The sequence below is a fragment of the Ictalurus furcatus genome, chromosome 9 (assembly GCF_023375685.1).
Source record: "Ictalurus furcatus strain D&B chromosome 9, Billie_1.0, whole genome shotgun sequence".
NCBI classification, from domain to species: Eukaryota; Metazoa; Chordata; class Actinopteri; order Siluriformes; family Ictaluridae; genus Ictalurus; species Ictalurus furcatus.
The window spans coordinates 7,474,471-7,490,035 of record NC_071263.1 but is presented as its reverse complement, the minus strand read 5'-3'; the positions used below and the strand labels follow the sequence as shown (position 1 = coordinate 7,490,035).

Below are 15,565 nucleotides of genomic sequence, written 5' to 3'. Positions count from 1 at the left end.
AGTTAGCATTACAAGAATGACATTTAAAAAGACATAGCTGCAAGCAGCAATTAAGGGGGTCAAACACTTTCTGGCTCCTCCCCTTAGCAACCGTGAAAGAGCAGAAGTCATTGGGACCACCAGACCTTGTTCACAAGGAGATATACTAAATTTAAAGGGAAAAGATTGAGACATTCCCTCACTTCTTGTTTTCAATAGCCCCTCCAAAGTTGCAAATAAAACCAAATCTTGTTTCTTACCTTTAGCTCTTGCTGCCTAATATATAGAGTCTGGCCTCGCAACGCTGTCTTCCCACATTTCATGGTTAGGCTATTCAACAAAATTTGTAGAAGAAATGGGGAAAAATGTTTTTGTTTTTGATCAAATGTAAAACTTTATAGATAAAGAACATGAGTTGCTGTACATACATAACTCCAGTTTCTCATACCTAACAGAAAAACAACTCAAATGGCTTTCATGTGGTCCCACAATAAGGTCAGCCTGTTTAGGTAGCAACATGACAGATGGGCTAATAGAGCCAGTGTGGCACTGGAAATTCTGTTAAGTTATACACCTTAGTATACAGTATGTGTGTAACATATGCATGTGTTTAATCTACCCCAAATACTCACATGAACTAAAAGGTCAGTAGCTCTATGGCATGAAGCATGAGTTGATTTTGATGGTTCAGCACAAAAATGCTTCTGAAATTCCACTTCCTATTTGTTTCGCCTGCTCGGTTTTTCATCTAAATCATAGTATTTCAGCAAATGATCATGTAAGGCAACCATTTTGAATCTCACGTCAGTATTACACAGATAATACACTATGGTAAATGAGTCATGATGTGAACAAGTAGTCTGGAGATCTCATCAACACTAAAATGTTCAGAGTGTTGTGGAAAATCACCTTAGCCAAAAATAAAATCTCTCAGAGTCCAGGGGTTTAAGATGTCAAAAATCAGACTTTTATTGAGGAATCACAAAAGCCAAGATGTCTGCAAATCATCTGATGAGTACAATCAATGTTCATGCTTTTATACAATCCTAAAATAATAATCTCATTAGGCGGGGTTTTCCCCATTTTTTCTTTTGATCATATTTCTGATGGTTCTGCACAATTATGTTTCTTTCTTCATATTTTATCTATAATTGTGGTGCAAGTTTGGCCAGCTTTTTTTTTTTTTTCTCAAGTTGTCATTTTACTGACTTACGTCAAGGATTTCATTACATCTTAAGAGATCACTCACATCAGATTAGTAAAAAGATACAGACTTTATGATACAGAGTATAAACTCTCTATGCAGGTACAGAGGGTGAGTTTTCTGAGAAATAACAGAGCAAAGCACAGAAGAAAACAAAATGTTTGTAACTGAGGAACGTTTGAACTGGGTGTTCAGTGATCTCACCAAAATGATCTCACCAGCTTGACCTACTTTGATTTTAGTTTCTTCAATTCATATACTGATTTCTTTCTTATATCTCATATACTGGTCACACATAATTGGATATTACTTCTGATTGCTTAACCTATACCGATTGATTCCTTTAATATATATTTATAGTATTTGCTTTAAAATATACCATAAAAGAGAACTGAGTCCCCTTTTGAGTCCAATTGTATTGTGAACACAATAAGCACTGAGGCCATTTGCAGTTTCTTCCCTTTCAGGTCCACTTTAACAGCACTGAGAACTATATGTGAAAGCTTCCGGAGTGTGTGCCTGTGTGTGTTAGTGAATGTATGTATGTGTGTGTGTGTTAGTGAGTGTGTGTACGTGTGTGTGTATGTGTGTACGCGCGCGCGCGTGTTCCATCGTGACCCTGGCCAGTATAATTGGTTATTAAATACGAGTGGACGGGTTTCAACTGGATATATTCTGTGAAGAAGTTTCAGTGTTCTTTCCTTACATTTCATTCGCCTCTCATCTCTCGGCCGTTAGATGGCGCTGTGCTCGCGCGCCTAGTTGCCACGTCACCTGCCAACCTGTCAGTGCATAAATAGTAAAGATGGCGGCTTCCATCCGGGAAAAACAGACAGGTCTGTTCATTTCTTAGTTAATTCTTTTAGAAAGTGTATAGCGCTTATTATATGTATCCTAATGTGGTTACATTTCAAACGGACCTCTCTGGTCTTATGTAACAGTTAATAAATATGACCTGCTGTACTTTCCAGCTAACATTCTGGTCAGGTTGCTAAGTGCATAACCGACTTGCTTTATTAGCCAACGATTTCTTAAATGTCATTAAAATATGTATCTTTTACCGAGTATGGCCCTGTCCTGCTATTTCTGAGAAACTACTTAAAACAGTAGTAGTAGTAAACTAGCAGGATGGATGCGTTCACTTTAGCGGTACAGGTTTATAGGCTAGCTGGCTAATCAAAACATCTGAAACTCGTTGTTTTGCTCGTAATTTTACACATCTCCCAAAATCTCATGTCCTGTAAATAAATCATATCTGACTATGAGCAATGAAGAAGGAAAGCGTTACGGCTGGATATGTGATGTTTAGATCATAACACCAAACATTTCCGGGAAACAGTGTCTGTGGCGTCTGTTTTTCTTCAGGTTTAGGAAGCTGCACCCTCCTAACTGCGACAAATAAACATGATCTTGCTTTCAGAAATAAATACTTAACCTTTCATATATGTTGTGTCTGTGGTGGAATACATTTTGAATTATTTCTTAGCTTTGTTATCTAGTTCCTGAATATACAGAATAATGATGAACTTGTAAGACACACTGTATAAATCTGAACCCTGATGGTGAACTAAGAATTAGACATCACTACAGATAGAGGTTTTTGATATAGATATATGAATATAGAGTTATTTGATATAGATATAGAGGTATTTGATTTGGATATATGGATATAGAGGTATTTGATATAGATATATAGAGATAGAGGTATTTGATATAGATATAGAAGTATTTGATAGAGGTATTTGATGTAGATATAGAAGTATTTGATATAGCTATATAGAGATAGAGGTATTTGATATAGATATAGAAATATTTGATATAGCTATATAGATAGAGGTATTTGATATAGATATATAGAGATAGAGGTATTTGATGTAGATATAGAAGTATTTGATAGAGGTGTTTGATATAGATATAGAGTTATTTGATACAGCTATATAGATATAGAGGTATTTGATATAGATATATAGAGATATTTGATATAGATATAGAAGTATTTGATAGCGGTATTTGATATAGATATTGAGTTATTTGATATAGAGGTATTTGATATAGATATATAGAGATGGAGGTATTTGATATAGATATTTAAGTATTTGATATAGATATAGAGGTGTTTGCAGCACACACAACACATCAGAGTTTCATACTGCAGTTTAACATAATCTCTTATATTTGCCAAGCCGATTAAGAATGGGGTGGTGCAGCAGGTAGGGTCTGGGGTCTGAGATTGTGTTACTGTCTCTGTGTCATTTCACATGTTCTCCCTTTGTCTATGTGGGTTTCTTCCGGGTTCTCTAGTTTCTTCCCACTGTCCAAAATCCATGCAAGTAAGTGTTTTGGCTACACTAAATTGTCCCTAGATGTGCATGAGTGTGAAAATGTGTATGTGAGGTCCTATAGTGGACTGGAGTCTCTTTTAAGGTGAATTCTCCTGCCTTGTGCCCAGTGTTTTCCAGGATAGGCTCTGGATCCACCGTGACCCTGACCAGGATAAAGTGGCTACTGAATATGAATGAATGGTTAAGAAAGCAAAATTGGTTCTGACCTTATCTTTTAGAATGACCTGGAATTTCCTTTTATAATACTGAAGAACTATAAGTCATTCAATAGGTGATTTATTTTCTGATCATTGTTATTGTGATTTTGGCTTAATAACTAATTATGGTATTAATCTTTCCTTAGCTGCCTTGAAGCGAATGCTAAACTTTAATGCACCACCTCTAAAAAACACAGCAGCTGAACCAGTATGGAAGGTACTGCGTCTTACTTCTCCACGTTAGATGCTATATAATCCATGTTAGAATGGAAAATTTCAGGAGTGAACTGTTATGTGTAACTGCTGCTCGGTTATCTGTTTAGGTACTTATTTATGATCGCTTTGGTCAAGATATCATCTCTCCCCTTCTCTCTGTGAAAGAGTTAAGAGACATGGGAATCACTCTCCACTTGTAAGGAGCTCAAATACCTAAACAATTTCTACTGATCTTTGTCTAGAAGCTACAGTTTTTATCACTCCATACAGTGTTGCTTGAAAGTTTGTAAGAATGTTAGAATTTTCTATACTTTGCTTAAATATGACCTAAAACATCATCATATTTTCACACAAGTCCTACAAGTAGACAATGAGAACCCAGTAAAACAAATGAGACAAAAATATTATACTTGGTCATTTATTTATTGAGGAAAATGATCCAATATTACATATCTGTGAGTGGCAAAAGTATGAGATCCTTTGCTCTCAGTATCTGGTGTGACCCCCCTGTGCAGAAATACTGCACATAAACATTTCTAGTAACTGTTGATCAGTCCTGGGCTTGGAGGAATTTTAGCCCGCTCCTCAGTACAGAACAGCTTTAAATCTGGGATGTTGGTCGGTTTCCTCACATGAACTGCTTGCTTCAGGTCCTTGAACAACATTGGATTAAGGTCAGGGCTTTGACTTGGCCATTCCAAAATATTAACATTTAACTTTACTCTTCTTTAACCAATCTTTAGTAGAATTGTTTGTGTGCTTAGGGTCACTGTCTTGCTGAGAAAGTGGGTCCCACTTTCTCTTGAGATTCAGTTCATGAATAGATGTCCTGACATTTTCCTTTAGAATTCACTGGTATTATTCACAATTCATTGTTCCATCAATGATGGCAAGCCCAAATGCAGCAAAACAGGCCCAAACCATGATACTACCACCACGTTTCACACATGGGATAAGGTTCTTACGCTGGTATGCAGTAGTTTCCTTTCTCCAAATCTAATGAAAAGTCATTTAATCCAAAATTTTTATTTTGGTCTCATCCATCTACAAAACATTTTTGCAATAGACTTCTGTCTTGTCCATGTGACTGTTAGCAAACTGCAGAAGGGCAGCAATGTTCTTTTTGGAGAGCAGTGGCTTTCTCCTTGCAACCCTGCCATGCACACCATTGTTGTTCAGTGTTCTCCTGATGGTGGACTCATGAACATTAACATTAGCCAATGTGAGAGAGGACTTTAGTTGCTTAGATGTTACCCTGGCTCCTTTGTGACATCGCGGACTATTACACGTCTTGCTCTTGCAGCGATCTTTGTTGGTCGAGCACTCCTGGGGAGGGGAACGATGGTTTTGAATTTCCTCCATTAGTACATCATCTGTCTGACTGTGGATTGGTGGAGTCCAAACTCTTTAGAGATGGTTTTGTAACCTTTTCCAGCCTGATAAGCCTCAACAACTCTTTTTCTGAGGTCCTCAGAAATATCCTTTGTTCATGCCCTGACTTCCACAAACATGTGTTGTGAAGATCAGACTTTGATGGATCTTCTTTAAAGAAAACAGGGTGCTCACTCACACCTGATTGTCATCCCATTGATTGAAAACACCAGACTCTAATTTCACCTTCAAATTAACTGCTAATCCTAGAGGTTCACATACTTTTGCCACTCACAGATATCTAATATAGGACCATTTTCCACAATAAATAGATGACAGTAAAATATTTTTGTCTAATTTCTTTAATTGCATTCTCTTTGTCTACTTTTAGGACTTGTTTGAAAATCTAATGATGTTTTAGGCCATATTTATGCAGATATATGGGAAATTCTAAAGGGTGTACAAACTTTCAAGCACCACTGTAGTTCTGAATGTCTTTCTTATTTTGTTTTCCAGATTATTACACTCAGACAGAGATCCAATTCCAGATGTTCCTGCCATTTACTTTGTGATGCCCACAGAGGAGAACATAGACAGGATATGTCAAGTAAATGTTAATACTATAACCATAAGGCTAATTAACGTTGGCTCTTTAAATTGGTTCATTGTGGATACCAAACTTCAGAACCAGAATCTTTAGTACGCATAAAGTTCATGAATGTACATGAAGCATAGCCATCTACTGACTTCATTTCAATTACGTTGAAACTTACAGGACCTGCGGAACCAACTCTATGAGTCATACTACCTGAACTTTATCTCTGCGATCTCCAGAAGCAAACTGGAAGACATAGCAAGTGCAGCTCTTGCAGCAAATGCTGTGAATCAGGTGACCAAAGTAAGGCAAACACAAGTTTTCTAGAATAATAAGGTAGAGCTAACACTCTAGTGTCTGCACCAGTACTTACATTGCTGTGCAAAATTCTGAGGAGCCCTTTTTTTAGTACAGATTTTGTTATAGATGTTTGACACTTTCCTGTCAATTTTCAATTTTATATATTCACACAGTTATGTGAAAATATAAGTAAACATTTGATCATCTTTGAAACATTGCCTATTAATGAAGTTGATACAGTCTATCAAATGACACCCAATTTAATTTTCATAATTTAAATTAACAAAAAACAGATCAGTCACATGGAAAAACATGTATCACACCATCAAATCCATAAAATTAGAGTCAGGTGTTCAAGATTGGGTGTTCAGTGATTAGAACCTGCTTAGGGAGTGCAGGTGGAACCTGTCTTATTTATACCCCTCTCATATCTGGTGTTCCTTATTCTGTTGAGGTGTGTGGTGTCATTGTGCCAAGATCTAAAGAGTTCTGTAAGGCCTTCAGAAAAAAAGGTTGTAGATGCCTATGAGTCTGGCAAGGGATTTAATAAAGATCTCCAGATTATTTTAAATGCATCATTCCACTATAAGGGAAATAATTGCCGTCCCAGCAAATTCAGCCCAAGAGCAGACCGTCTGATGCAAAAAGAAGTCTCCAAGAACCCCACAATTTCATCCCTGGATCTGCTAGTGAGTCCTGCAACTGTTGGTGTCAATGTGCATGCTTCTACAATCAGAAAGAGATTGCACAAATTTGACCTGCATGTGAGACGTGCCAGGAAAAAGCCTTTGCAAGACTACAGTCTGCCAATGAGCATATAGGCAAAGATCAGGCCTTTTGGTATAATGCGCTCTGTACAGACGAATCAAAGATAGAGTTGTTTGGCCACAGTAACAGCAGACTTGTTTGGCGCAGACAACAAAACAGCTTTTCAGGAGAAGCACCTCATACCAGCTGTGAAGCACAGTGGTGGAAATGTTATGGTTTGGGTTGCATCACTGCCTCAGGGACTGGACAGCTTGCATTCATTGATTCAACTTTGAATTCTGCATCATAGCAAAGAGTGTTTGAAGATAATGTGAAGTCATCCATCCGAAAGTTGAAGTTGTACTGAAAGTGGACCTTTCAACAGGATAATGATCATGATGGCTCACAGAATAGCTCAAAAAGAAGAAATGGAGGGTTATGGAATGGCCTAATCAAAGCCTGGATTTAAATCCCATTGAAATGTTGTGGGGGGATGTGAAAGAAACAGCTTTACCTCTGTTTTAGAGCGCTGACACAAGTAACTGTCCATAAACGTTAAATAAATGTCTCCAAGCTTCACCATCTCAATTATTATACGCTTTTATTTATTAAATATGACATTTTAATGTTAATTTGTTTAATAGGTTTACATTATGTGGAACTATACAAGTGCCCATGATTTATCCATTTGCATAGAAACAATAACATATTACAATGAACATATAAATATAGACCTTGCAGCTGGCACTACGCTTAGATGTACTGTGCTGTTATAGAAACTTAATCAACACCTCGTGCCTTGATGTATATGAAGCTCACTCACAGTACATTGTTCTACTGTTTTTGTGTTTCTGTAGGTGTTTGATCAGTATTTGAACTTCATAACACTAGAAGATGACATGTTTGTCCTCTGCAATCAAAATAAAGAACAGATCTCCTATCATGGTGAGCTATATGCTAGAAGTATTATCTACTCATTGCTCTGTTCCTGTGTAATCAGGAGATTTTGTCTGTCATGACCTCAAGGTGAAGGTCAGTATAAGACTGTGCCAGTGCTCACAGTAAATTTCACAAGACACCTTCACTCTTTGAACAGGATAAATGTGGAATGATAGACAAATATTTACAGTAGCACATTATTGATGGCTGTTTTTCCATTTTCAAATGCAGGTGCCATTAAATGACATCACACTGTATTAGCAGTGCCAGTATCAAATTAATTCATTTGGACAGCTGAATATTTTTCAAATGTTCAGAGTATTGCTTCTAGCTTAGTTTTCAATATTTTATAACATATTTGTGCTTTATAAGGCAAATGTTTTTATAAAATTCATCTTCATGTTGTCATCTAGGAGTTTTAAGCAGTTATTTTTATTGCTGAGCAGGTTTAAATCCTTAGCTATAACATCATGTAGGTGTGTTTTCTTGATACACACATACAGTTTCCAAAGGTAGAGCCAGACTGCTGCTTTCTCAGATTGCTTTTTTTCCTATTCCCTTTCTGATCTGCAGTTAGAGAACAGAGGAAGCGTATTTAGACTTATTAAACCAACATGTACTGTTTTAACAGTTGGGGTTGTGGCTTTCTGTGTTCTGATATGACCAGCATTTTCACCCGATCTGAATCCCATTTAGAACCAATGGCGCATCATCAAACAGCAAAATTATGCCTCTGGATATCACTTGTCTTAAAAGGATAAACTGTGGGATGCTATTTCAACATAATCAGCAAATATTCCACAATTCAGACTCTAAGTCAGTGGATCAAAAGACTCCTCTCAGTCATATCTAACCATTGCAATAGCATTAGTAAATGTTAGAGGACTCTTAAATACAAATTATTATATCATTATTATATTATAGCATCTTTTTTTTATCAGTTCTTAATAGACACAATTGCAAATTTGGGAGTTTGTAGAACAACCAGTTTCATGGTGTGTGTAGTTTATTGTTTATTTCTATACATATGATCAGTGGATCAATGGAGGAAGTGTATAGAGGTATTTTGATAAATTGTGAATATCTCTCCAGATATTCCATATTCCATTAAATGCCTCATAATTTTGATCATTTATTTGTATATAAACAATGCATATGTAGAGCAATTTTCACTGATATGTAATCATAATTTTTTGAGATAATATACTCATATAATATTATTGTTTATTTATGTATTTATTTATTAAAGACAATTAGTTTTGCTAGACACACACTGTATAGAATAATCTGTCTTGGATGGTATTCCAGCACACACTGGAACGTGTGTGGCCACTCCATGGTACTCCAGGTTTAAAGTATTTGATCATTTTCTATAGAATAGCAATGCTATTCTATAAAGGGGCCTCTGTAAAAATTGTGGCAGAAAGCTGACTGTCCATTACACTGGATTGACACCCGAGACTCCGTATCAGTCAGTATATGTTTTTTCTTCATTAAATGATGGCATATTTTTAAATATATATATTAGTTTTAGATTATACAACTGCTCTACAAGTCCCTGTGAATCAGCGTTACTATAGAAACAATAATATATTAGAAAGAGCATATTAATATAAATCTGTACTTTGCCTTGTACCCGGAACTACTGTCAGAGCAGCGCTGTTATAGAACATTAATTACCTTACAAGAATACCTTTCAGATTCAAGAATTCAACAGCTCTACCTCCTCTTTTCACCTTTAAGCAAATGATGCCGCGTTGTTCTAGTGGCTTACAAAACTACTGCCCTTCTTTCAGCAATCAACAAGCCAGATATTATGGACACTGATATGGAGGCTATAATGGACACCATTGTTGACAGTCTCTTCTGCTTCTTTGTCACTCTTGGTTAGTATTTTATATATTGCAAATACTACTTACTTATTTGTATATTGCTGTGCACATAGTCCTACTTTAAAAACACTGTATTATCCCTCCAGTTAATATGGGATATGGGGGAGGGTAGTTCGGGCATTCTGGGGCATTGCTAATTGTTTGTACACAGCAATGTGGTACCTAAATCAACCACAACTTGTTCTACAAATCTAAACACTTTATGAGTAATTGAATAAATAAATGTTGTTGTTTTTTTACATTGCTTTTTCATTTTTTTTTTTTTACAGTTGTATTACAAATGACAGAACTACACTAATGCACAGATATTTTATTACTAAACTACACTGAACCTATTGTACTACATGCTACACATCTTTTAAATCATTATTTTGTTAACCATATCTAACAAAAATTGCAGTTCTAATACAATTATGTAGTTTTGTTTTTGGCTCACAGAAAAACATGGATTTTTCTTTTATTAATAACCACTAGCTAGCACAATTTCTACAACAGTAATAAAATGTCAAATTTACCAGTGAAGGGTATGAAATGTAATCAGTGTATACAACCCCAATTCCAAAAATGTTGGGACACTGTAGAATGTAAATAAAAACAGAATGCAATGATTTGCAAATCTTATAAACCCCATGTTATTCACAATACAACATATGAACCATATCAAAACTGAGGAAATTTTAAGTAAAAAATAAGCTAATTTTGAATTTGATAGCCACAAGAGTGTTGAATTTGATGGCTGCAAGACACTGCCTCTCTAAGATACTCTTTTATACCCAATCATGTTACTGACCTGTTGCCAATTAACCTAATTAGTTGCAAAATGCTGCTCCAGCTGTTTCTTTTTAGTAACACTTACTTTTCCAGCCTTTGGTTGCCCCGTCCCAACTTTTTTAAGACGTGTTGCGGTCGTCATCTTCAAAATTACCTTATTTTTTCCTTAAAATGGTACATTTCCTCAGTTTAAACATGTGATGTATTTTCTGTGTTCTATTGGGAATAACATATGGGGTTATGAGATTTGCAAACCACTGCATTCTGTCTTTATTTACATTTTACACAGCATCCCAACTTATTTCAAATTGGGGTTGTATAACGTATTTCTCTGATTAACATGTTTATACTAAAGCTAGATGGCAACTAAATGTTTATTATTATGAAGGCAACTATTGTACCATTGTAACATTTTTGTTAAAGATTGTGTCATTGTTAAATAACTGAAAATGGAAATAAGTTTCACTATTATATCTATATTTGAAATGTAAAAATAATCAGCCCCTGGAACATTCTTGTGTGCCTTGGAAAATGTGTGCAAAGTCTAATGTGCCCTTCTTTTGGCAAGTGATCGGGATTTCCTGTTTCCCTAGGTGCTGTTCCAATAATCAGATGTCCAAGAGGAAACGCAGCTGAAATGGTAGCTGTGGTAAGCTGCTTGTCTCACCTTTCAAGCCATGAAAGCCGGTCTGAGGAATCTTTGTTTTCCCTTTGCCCCTGAATAAAGGCTCATTTTATGAGTCTTCAGCTTAGAATTTATTTTGGCTATTAAATGCTGTCTGTATGCAATGGCTGCGGATCTATAAACTAATTTCACCACTACTCTCTGTATTGTTTTTGCAGAAACTTGACAAGAAACTGCGAGAGAATTTGCGAGATGCACGGAACAGCCTGTTTACTGGCGATACCATGGGCACAGGCCAGTTTAGGTGAGACACACACACCTGCACAAAAGGTATATGGCAAAGGTATTGCAAGAGTATTCATTCAATTACTTTTAAGTAAGAATTTAATATCTAGGGGATAATCCCTAAAGAATCTCCAGAAATCCAGCTAACTTTCTTTTTTTCCCCCGCCCGCATACACTCATTGGAGTTTCAGTACACCGTGAAATTACAGAGAAATAAAAGTGCAGTCCATCCTCCCTGAGTACCAAGCTCCCAACCCTAAGAAGCTCAGGGAAAGATCCAGAAGAGATTGTTTTCACTGCTGGAGCTGAGAACTGAAGCCCAGAGGAGGATAGATTAATCATCTGCTATTTTTTCATTCTCTTTTTTGACCCTATTTCTGTTCCTCTTCTTCTCTGTCTGTACCTAACTTCTCATAGTTTCCAGAGGCCATTATTTGTTCTTGCCGACCGCAACCTGGATCTTGCCACCCCACTCCATCACACATGGACCTACCAAGCTCTCATTCATGACGTCTTGGTAAGCAGATGTCAAAGAAACTCACAGTATCTTTCATTAGGCTACTACCCGTGGTTTAGTCAAGGCTGCCAGTTTCTCTATCTAATTTTTTTTTCCCCAAAATGGAAAATGCAAGTACTTCCAAGTCATTTGGAAAGATGAAGCTATTGCCATTTGCAGTTATCATTTGTATGACAAAAAGATTTCGTTGAGTGTGGAATATAAGCACCAAGCTGTTGGTATGCGCCAAAGAACATAAATACTTCATTTTTTTTTAGAATCCCTCTGAAAACACTTCTGTCTTAATGGGGTATGTCTCCAGGTCCGGACAGAGCTGTTAAAGTTATAATGATTGTGGCATACTTTTTTGTCTAAGGCTTTTGTCCTTGTCACATATAGACGCTTTGATACGTGGATGAAACGTATGTGTGTGTGTGTGTGTGGGGGGGGGGGGGGTAAAAGACAGTGTCAGATGATGGCAGTATCTGATATTTAAGAGGTATATTACCAAATAAGATATGTTGCCATCTGCTTATGTATAACATGTAAGATTATATAGTGCTGTGTAACATAGTGTGTGTGCATGTGTGTGTCAGGACTTCCATCTGAACAGGGTTAGTCTGGAGGAATCTACGGGATCAGAAGTTAGCCCAGCAGGGGCACGGCCCAAAAAAAAGAACAAAAAGAGCTACGATCTCACTGCTGCAGACAGGTTTTGGCAGAAGCATAAAGGAAGGTGAATAGCTAATGTTCTCAAATCTTGGATCTTGCCATGACATGCTGTAGCAGTTGATTTACGTGTAATCCAAAGGAGTAGAGAAAAGACTAATGTAGACAGGAATGATCTATAAGTAATCATTGCTGTATGAGCTGCGATAGGTTAGGGTCAATTTAAAGAAACAGGTCCCAAATTAAGATTTTTAGTGTGTTTGTTTTAGTATGACAGCTTAAATGAAGATTTTACTCAAAATCTTTTGTTTAATTAAGTTGCCAGGGGTTTTTTCTTCTCTTTTTTGCCTAAATTATTACTTGAAAAATATTCTAGACCAAACTTGGCTTTATGTGCTGAGCTGAGTCTGTTGACATGTTCATTGTTTCAGCCCATTCCCTGAGGTTGCAGAATCTGTGCAGGAGGAGTTGGATACATACAGAGCCCAGGAGGATGAGGTTAAGCATCTCAAGAGCATCATGGTAGGTACAAAGAAGTCGCTTCTTATGTAGTCAGTCCAGTTTCTACATGGATTGGTTCTGTATAGAATGTTATATGTCTGGAATAGCACTGCTGACATTTAGATATTTTCTAAAGGGCTTAGAAGCGGAAGATGATGGAGCCATTAGCATGTTGTCAGATAACACTGCTAAACTTACCTCAGCTGTCAGGTGAGACTGTGAAGTGTGGCACTCAAAAGAAACTTTATGTCTCTAGAATAAATGGATACCTAATAAGTATAACATTTATCTTGCTCTGCTGGGTTAGATATGTTATACAATACACAGTATGTGTCATGACAGCCTTACACAATATCTGTGTTCTCGAGTAACAAAATATTTCTGTCCCCAAACAGTTCTCTTCCTGAGCTTTTAGAGAAAAAGAGACTGATTGACCTCCACACAAATGTTGCTACAGCAGTTTTGGACCACATTAAGGTGAGTATTGTAAAAAAGAAAATGTTATTCCTCTCTTGGATTACATTCTCACACTCTCTCTCTCTCTCTCTCTCTATCTACTTATCTATATATATATATATATATATATATATATATATATATATATATATAGAGCGAGAGAGTGAGAGTGCTGTGAAAAAGTATTTGCCCCCATCCTGACCTCTTCTGGTTTTGTGTATATTTCATGCTAAATAGTTTTCAGTCTTTCACAGCACTGTGGTGGAATTTTGGCCCACTCTTTACGGAACTGCTATAGTTCAGTCACATTGGAGGGTTTTCGAGCATGAACGTTTAAGGTCCTGCCAAAGCAACTCAATTGGTCTTTAACTAGGCGACTCCAAAACTTTAATTGAGTTTTTTTTTTTTTGAGACATTCAGAGGTGTGCTTATGCTCTGGGTCGTTGTCTTGTTGCATAATCCAGTTGTGCTTGAGTTTCAACTTACGGACTGAAGACCAGACATTCTCCTTTAGGATTTTCTGGTAGAGAGCAGAATTCATGCTTCCCTCAGTTATTTCAAGTTGCCCAGGCCCTGAAGCAGCAAAGCATCCCCACACCATCACACTTCCACCACCATGCTTGACCATGTGTGATGTTCTTTTTGTGAAAATTTGCATTTGGCTTATGTAACGAGACCCCTGTCTTCCAAACAATTTCACATTTAACTCATCAATCCACAGAAAATTCTCCCCGAAGGTTTGAGGATCATCAAGGTGTGTTTTGGCAAAATTCAGACGCGCCTTAATGCTCTTCTGGATTATCAGATGGTTTTATTGTGCATGATTGGCCAGCCAACTCAAATGACCTGAATCCCCATAGAGAATCTGAGCGACACCAGACCCAACAATACAGACAAGCTGAAGGGCACTATCAAAGCAACCTGGGCTTTCATAGCACCTCATCAGTGCACAGGCTGATTGCCTCCATGCCACGCCGCATTTGATGCAGTAATTCGTTCAAAAGGAGCCTCAACCAAGTATTGAGTGCAAAAATACCACTTTTCAGACAGTCAGTATATTTGTATTATAAATTCTTTATTCTAATATTATGAGATACTGGATTTTTAATTTCCATGAGCTGGAAGCCGTAATCATCAAAATTAAAACAGAAAAGGCTTATTAAATATTTCACTTTATGTCTAATGAATCTAGAATATATGAACGTTCCACTTTATGAATTAAATTACAAAAAAACAACTTTTCCATGATATTCTAATTTTTTGAGATGCACCTGTTTTGTTAAATATGTATGGTACCAGGGGTCAGAAATAATTAATGGCACCCCTATGAATTCATATGAGAAAAAATATATTTGAAGTATATTCCCATTTATATTTTTTAGTACACCTGGGTGATTAGGAACACGAAATTGTTCAGCCATGACTTCCTGTTTCACAGGGGTATAAATATGATATAACACATGGGCCAAATTCACTTAGTCATTCATCATAATTGGTAAGACCAAGAAATATAGCTGTGATGTGCGGAAAAAGGTTGTTGAGCTTCACAAAATGGGAAGTGTCTATAAGAAAATAGCACAAGCATTGAAAGTGCCCATTTCCACTATCAGGGCAATAATTAAGAAGTTCCAGTCAACTGGAAATGTTATGAAACAACCTAGTATTGAACATGTGTCCATATCGTCTCAATGCATTGTGAAGAGGATGGTTCGAGTGGCCAAAAAATCTCCAAGGATCACAGCTGGAGAATTGCAGAAGTTCGTTGCGTCTTGGGGTCAGAAAGTCTCCAAAACTACAATCCGAAGTCAACTACATCATCACAAGTTGTTTGGAAGGGTTTCAAGAAAAAAGCTTCTACTCTCATCCTAAAACAATCTCAAGCGTCTTCAGTTTGCCAGACACTACTGGAGCTTCAAATGGGATCGGGTTCTATGGTCAGATAAAACAAAAATAGAGCTTTTTGGTAATAAACACCAGAGG

The 15,565-nt window shown here is 36.9% G+C and overlaps 1 protein-coding gene across 3 annotated transcripts in view; it reads left to right on the top strand.

Annotated features, from left to right (window-relative positions):
* Window positions 1–1,805: 1,805 nt before the first annotated feature.
* scfd1 (sec1 family domain containing 1) overlaps window positions 1,806–15,565 on the top strand; it is a 35,761-nt gene continuing 22,001 nt past the window's right edge. Inside the window, exons 1-14 of one of the 3 annotated variants that reach the window (XM_053632109.1) lie at window positions 1,806–2,019; window positions 3,869–3,939; window positions 4,046–4,134; window positions 5,826–5,916; window positions 6,085–6,207; window positions 7,809–7,896; window positions 9,687–9,776; window positions 11,147–11,202; window positions 11,397–11,482; window positions 11,881–11,980; window positions 12,556–12,695; window positions 13,060–13,150; window positions 13,266–13,339; window positions 13,525–13,606. In XM_053632109.1, coding sequence (XP_053488084.1) covers window positions 1,989–2,019; window positions 3,869–3,939; window positions 4,046–4,134; window positions 5,826–5,916; window positions 6,085–6,207; window positions 7,809–7,896; window positions 9,687–9,776; window positions 11,147–11,202; window positions 11,397–11,482; window positions 11,881–11,980; window positions 12,556–12,695; window positions 13,060–13,150; window positions 13,266–13,339; window positions 13,525–13,606 — 1,212 coding nt within the window. In that variant the 5' untranslated portion in view covers window positions 1,806–1,988. Of the gene's footprint in view, window positions 2,020–3,494; window positions 3,514–3,868; window positions 3,940–4,045; window positions 4,135–5,825; window positions 5,917–6,084; window positions 6,208–7,808; window positions 7,897–9,686; window positions 9,777–11,146; window positions 11,203–11,396; window positions 11,483–11,880; window positions 11,981–12,555; window positions 12,696–13,059; window positions 13,151–13,265; window positions 13,340–13,524; window positions 13,607–15,565 lie in introns of those variants that run through there. The other 2 variants (XM_053632110.1, XM_053632108.1) reach the window with 2 other exon arrangements.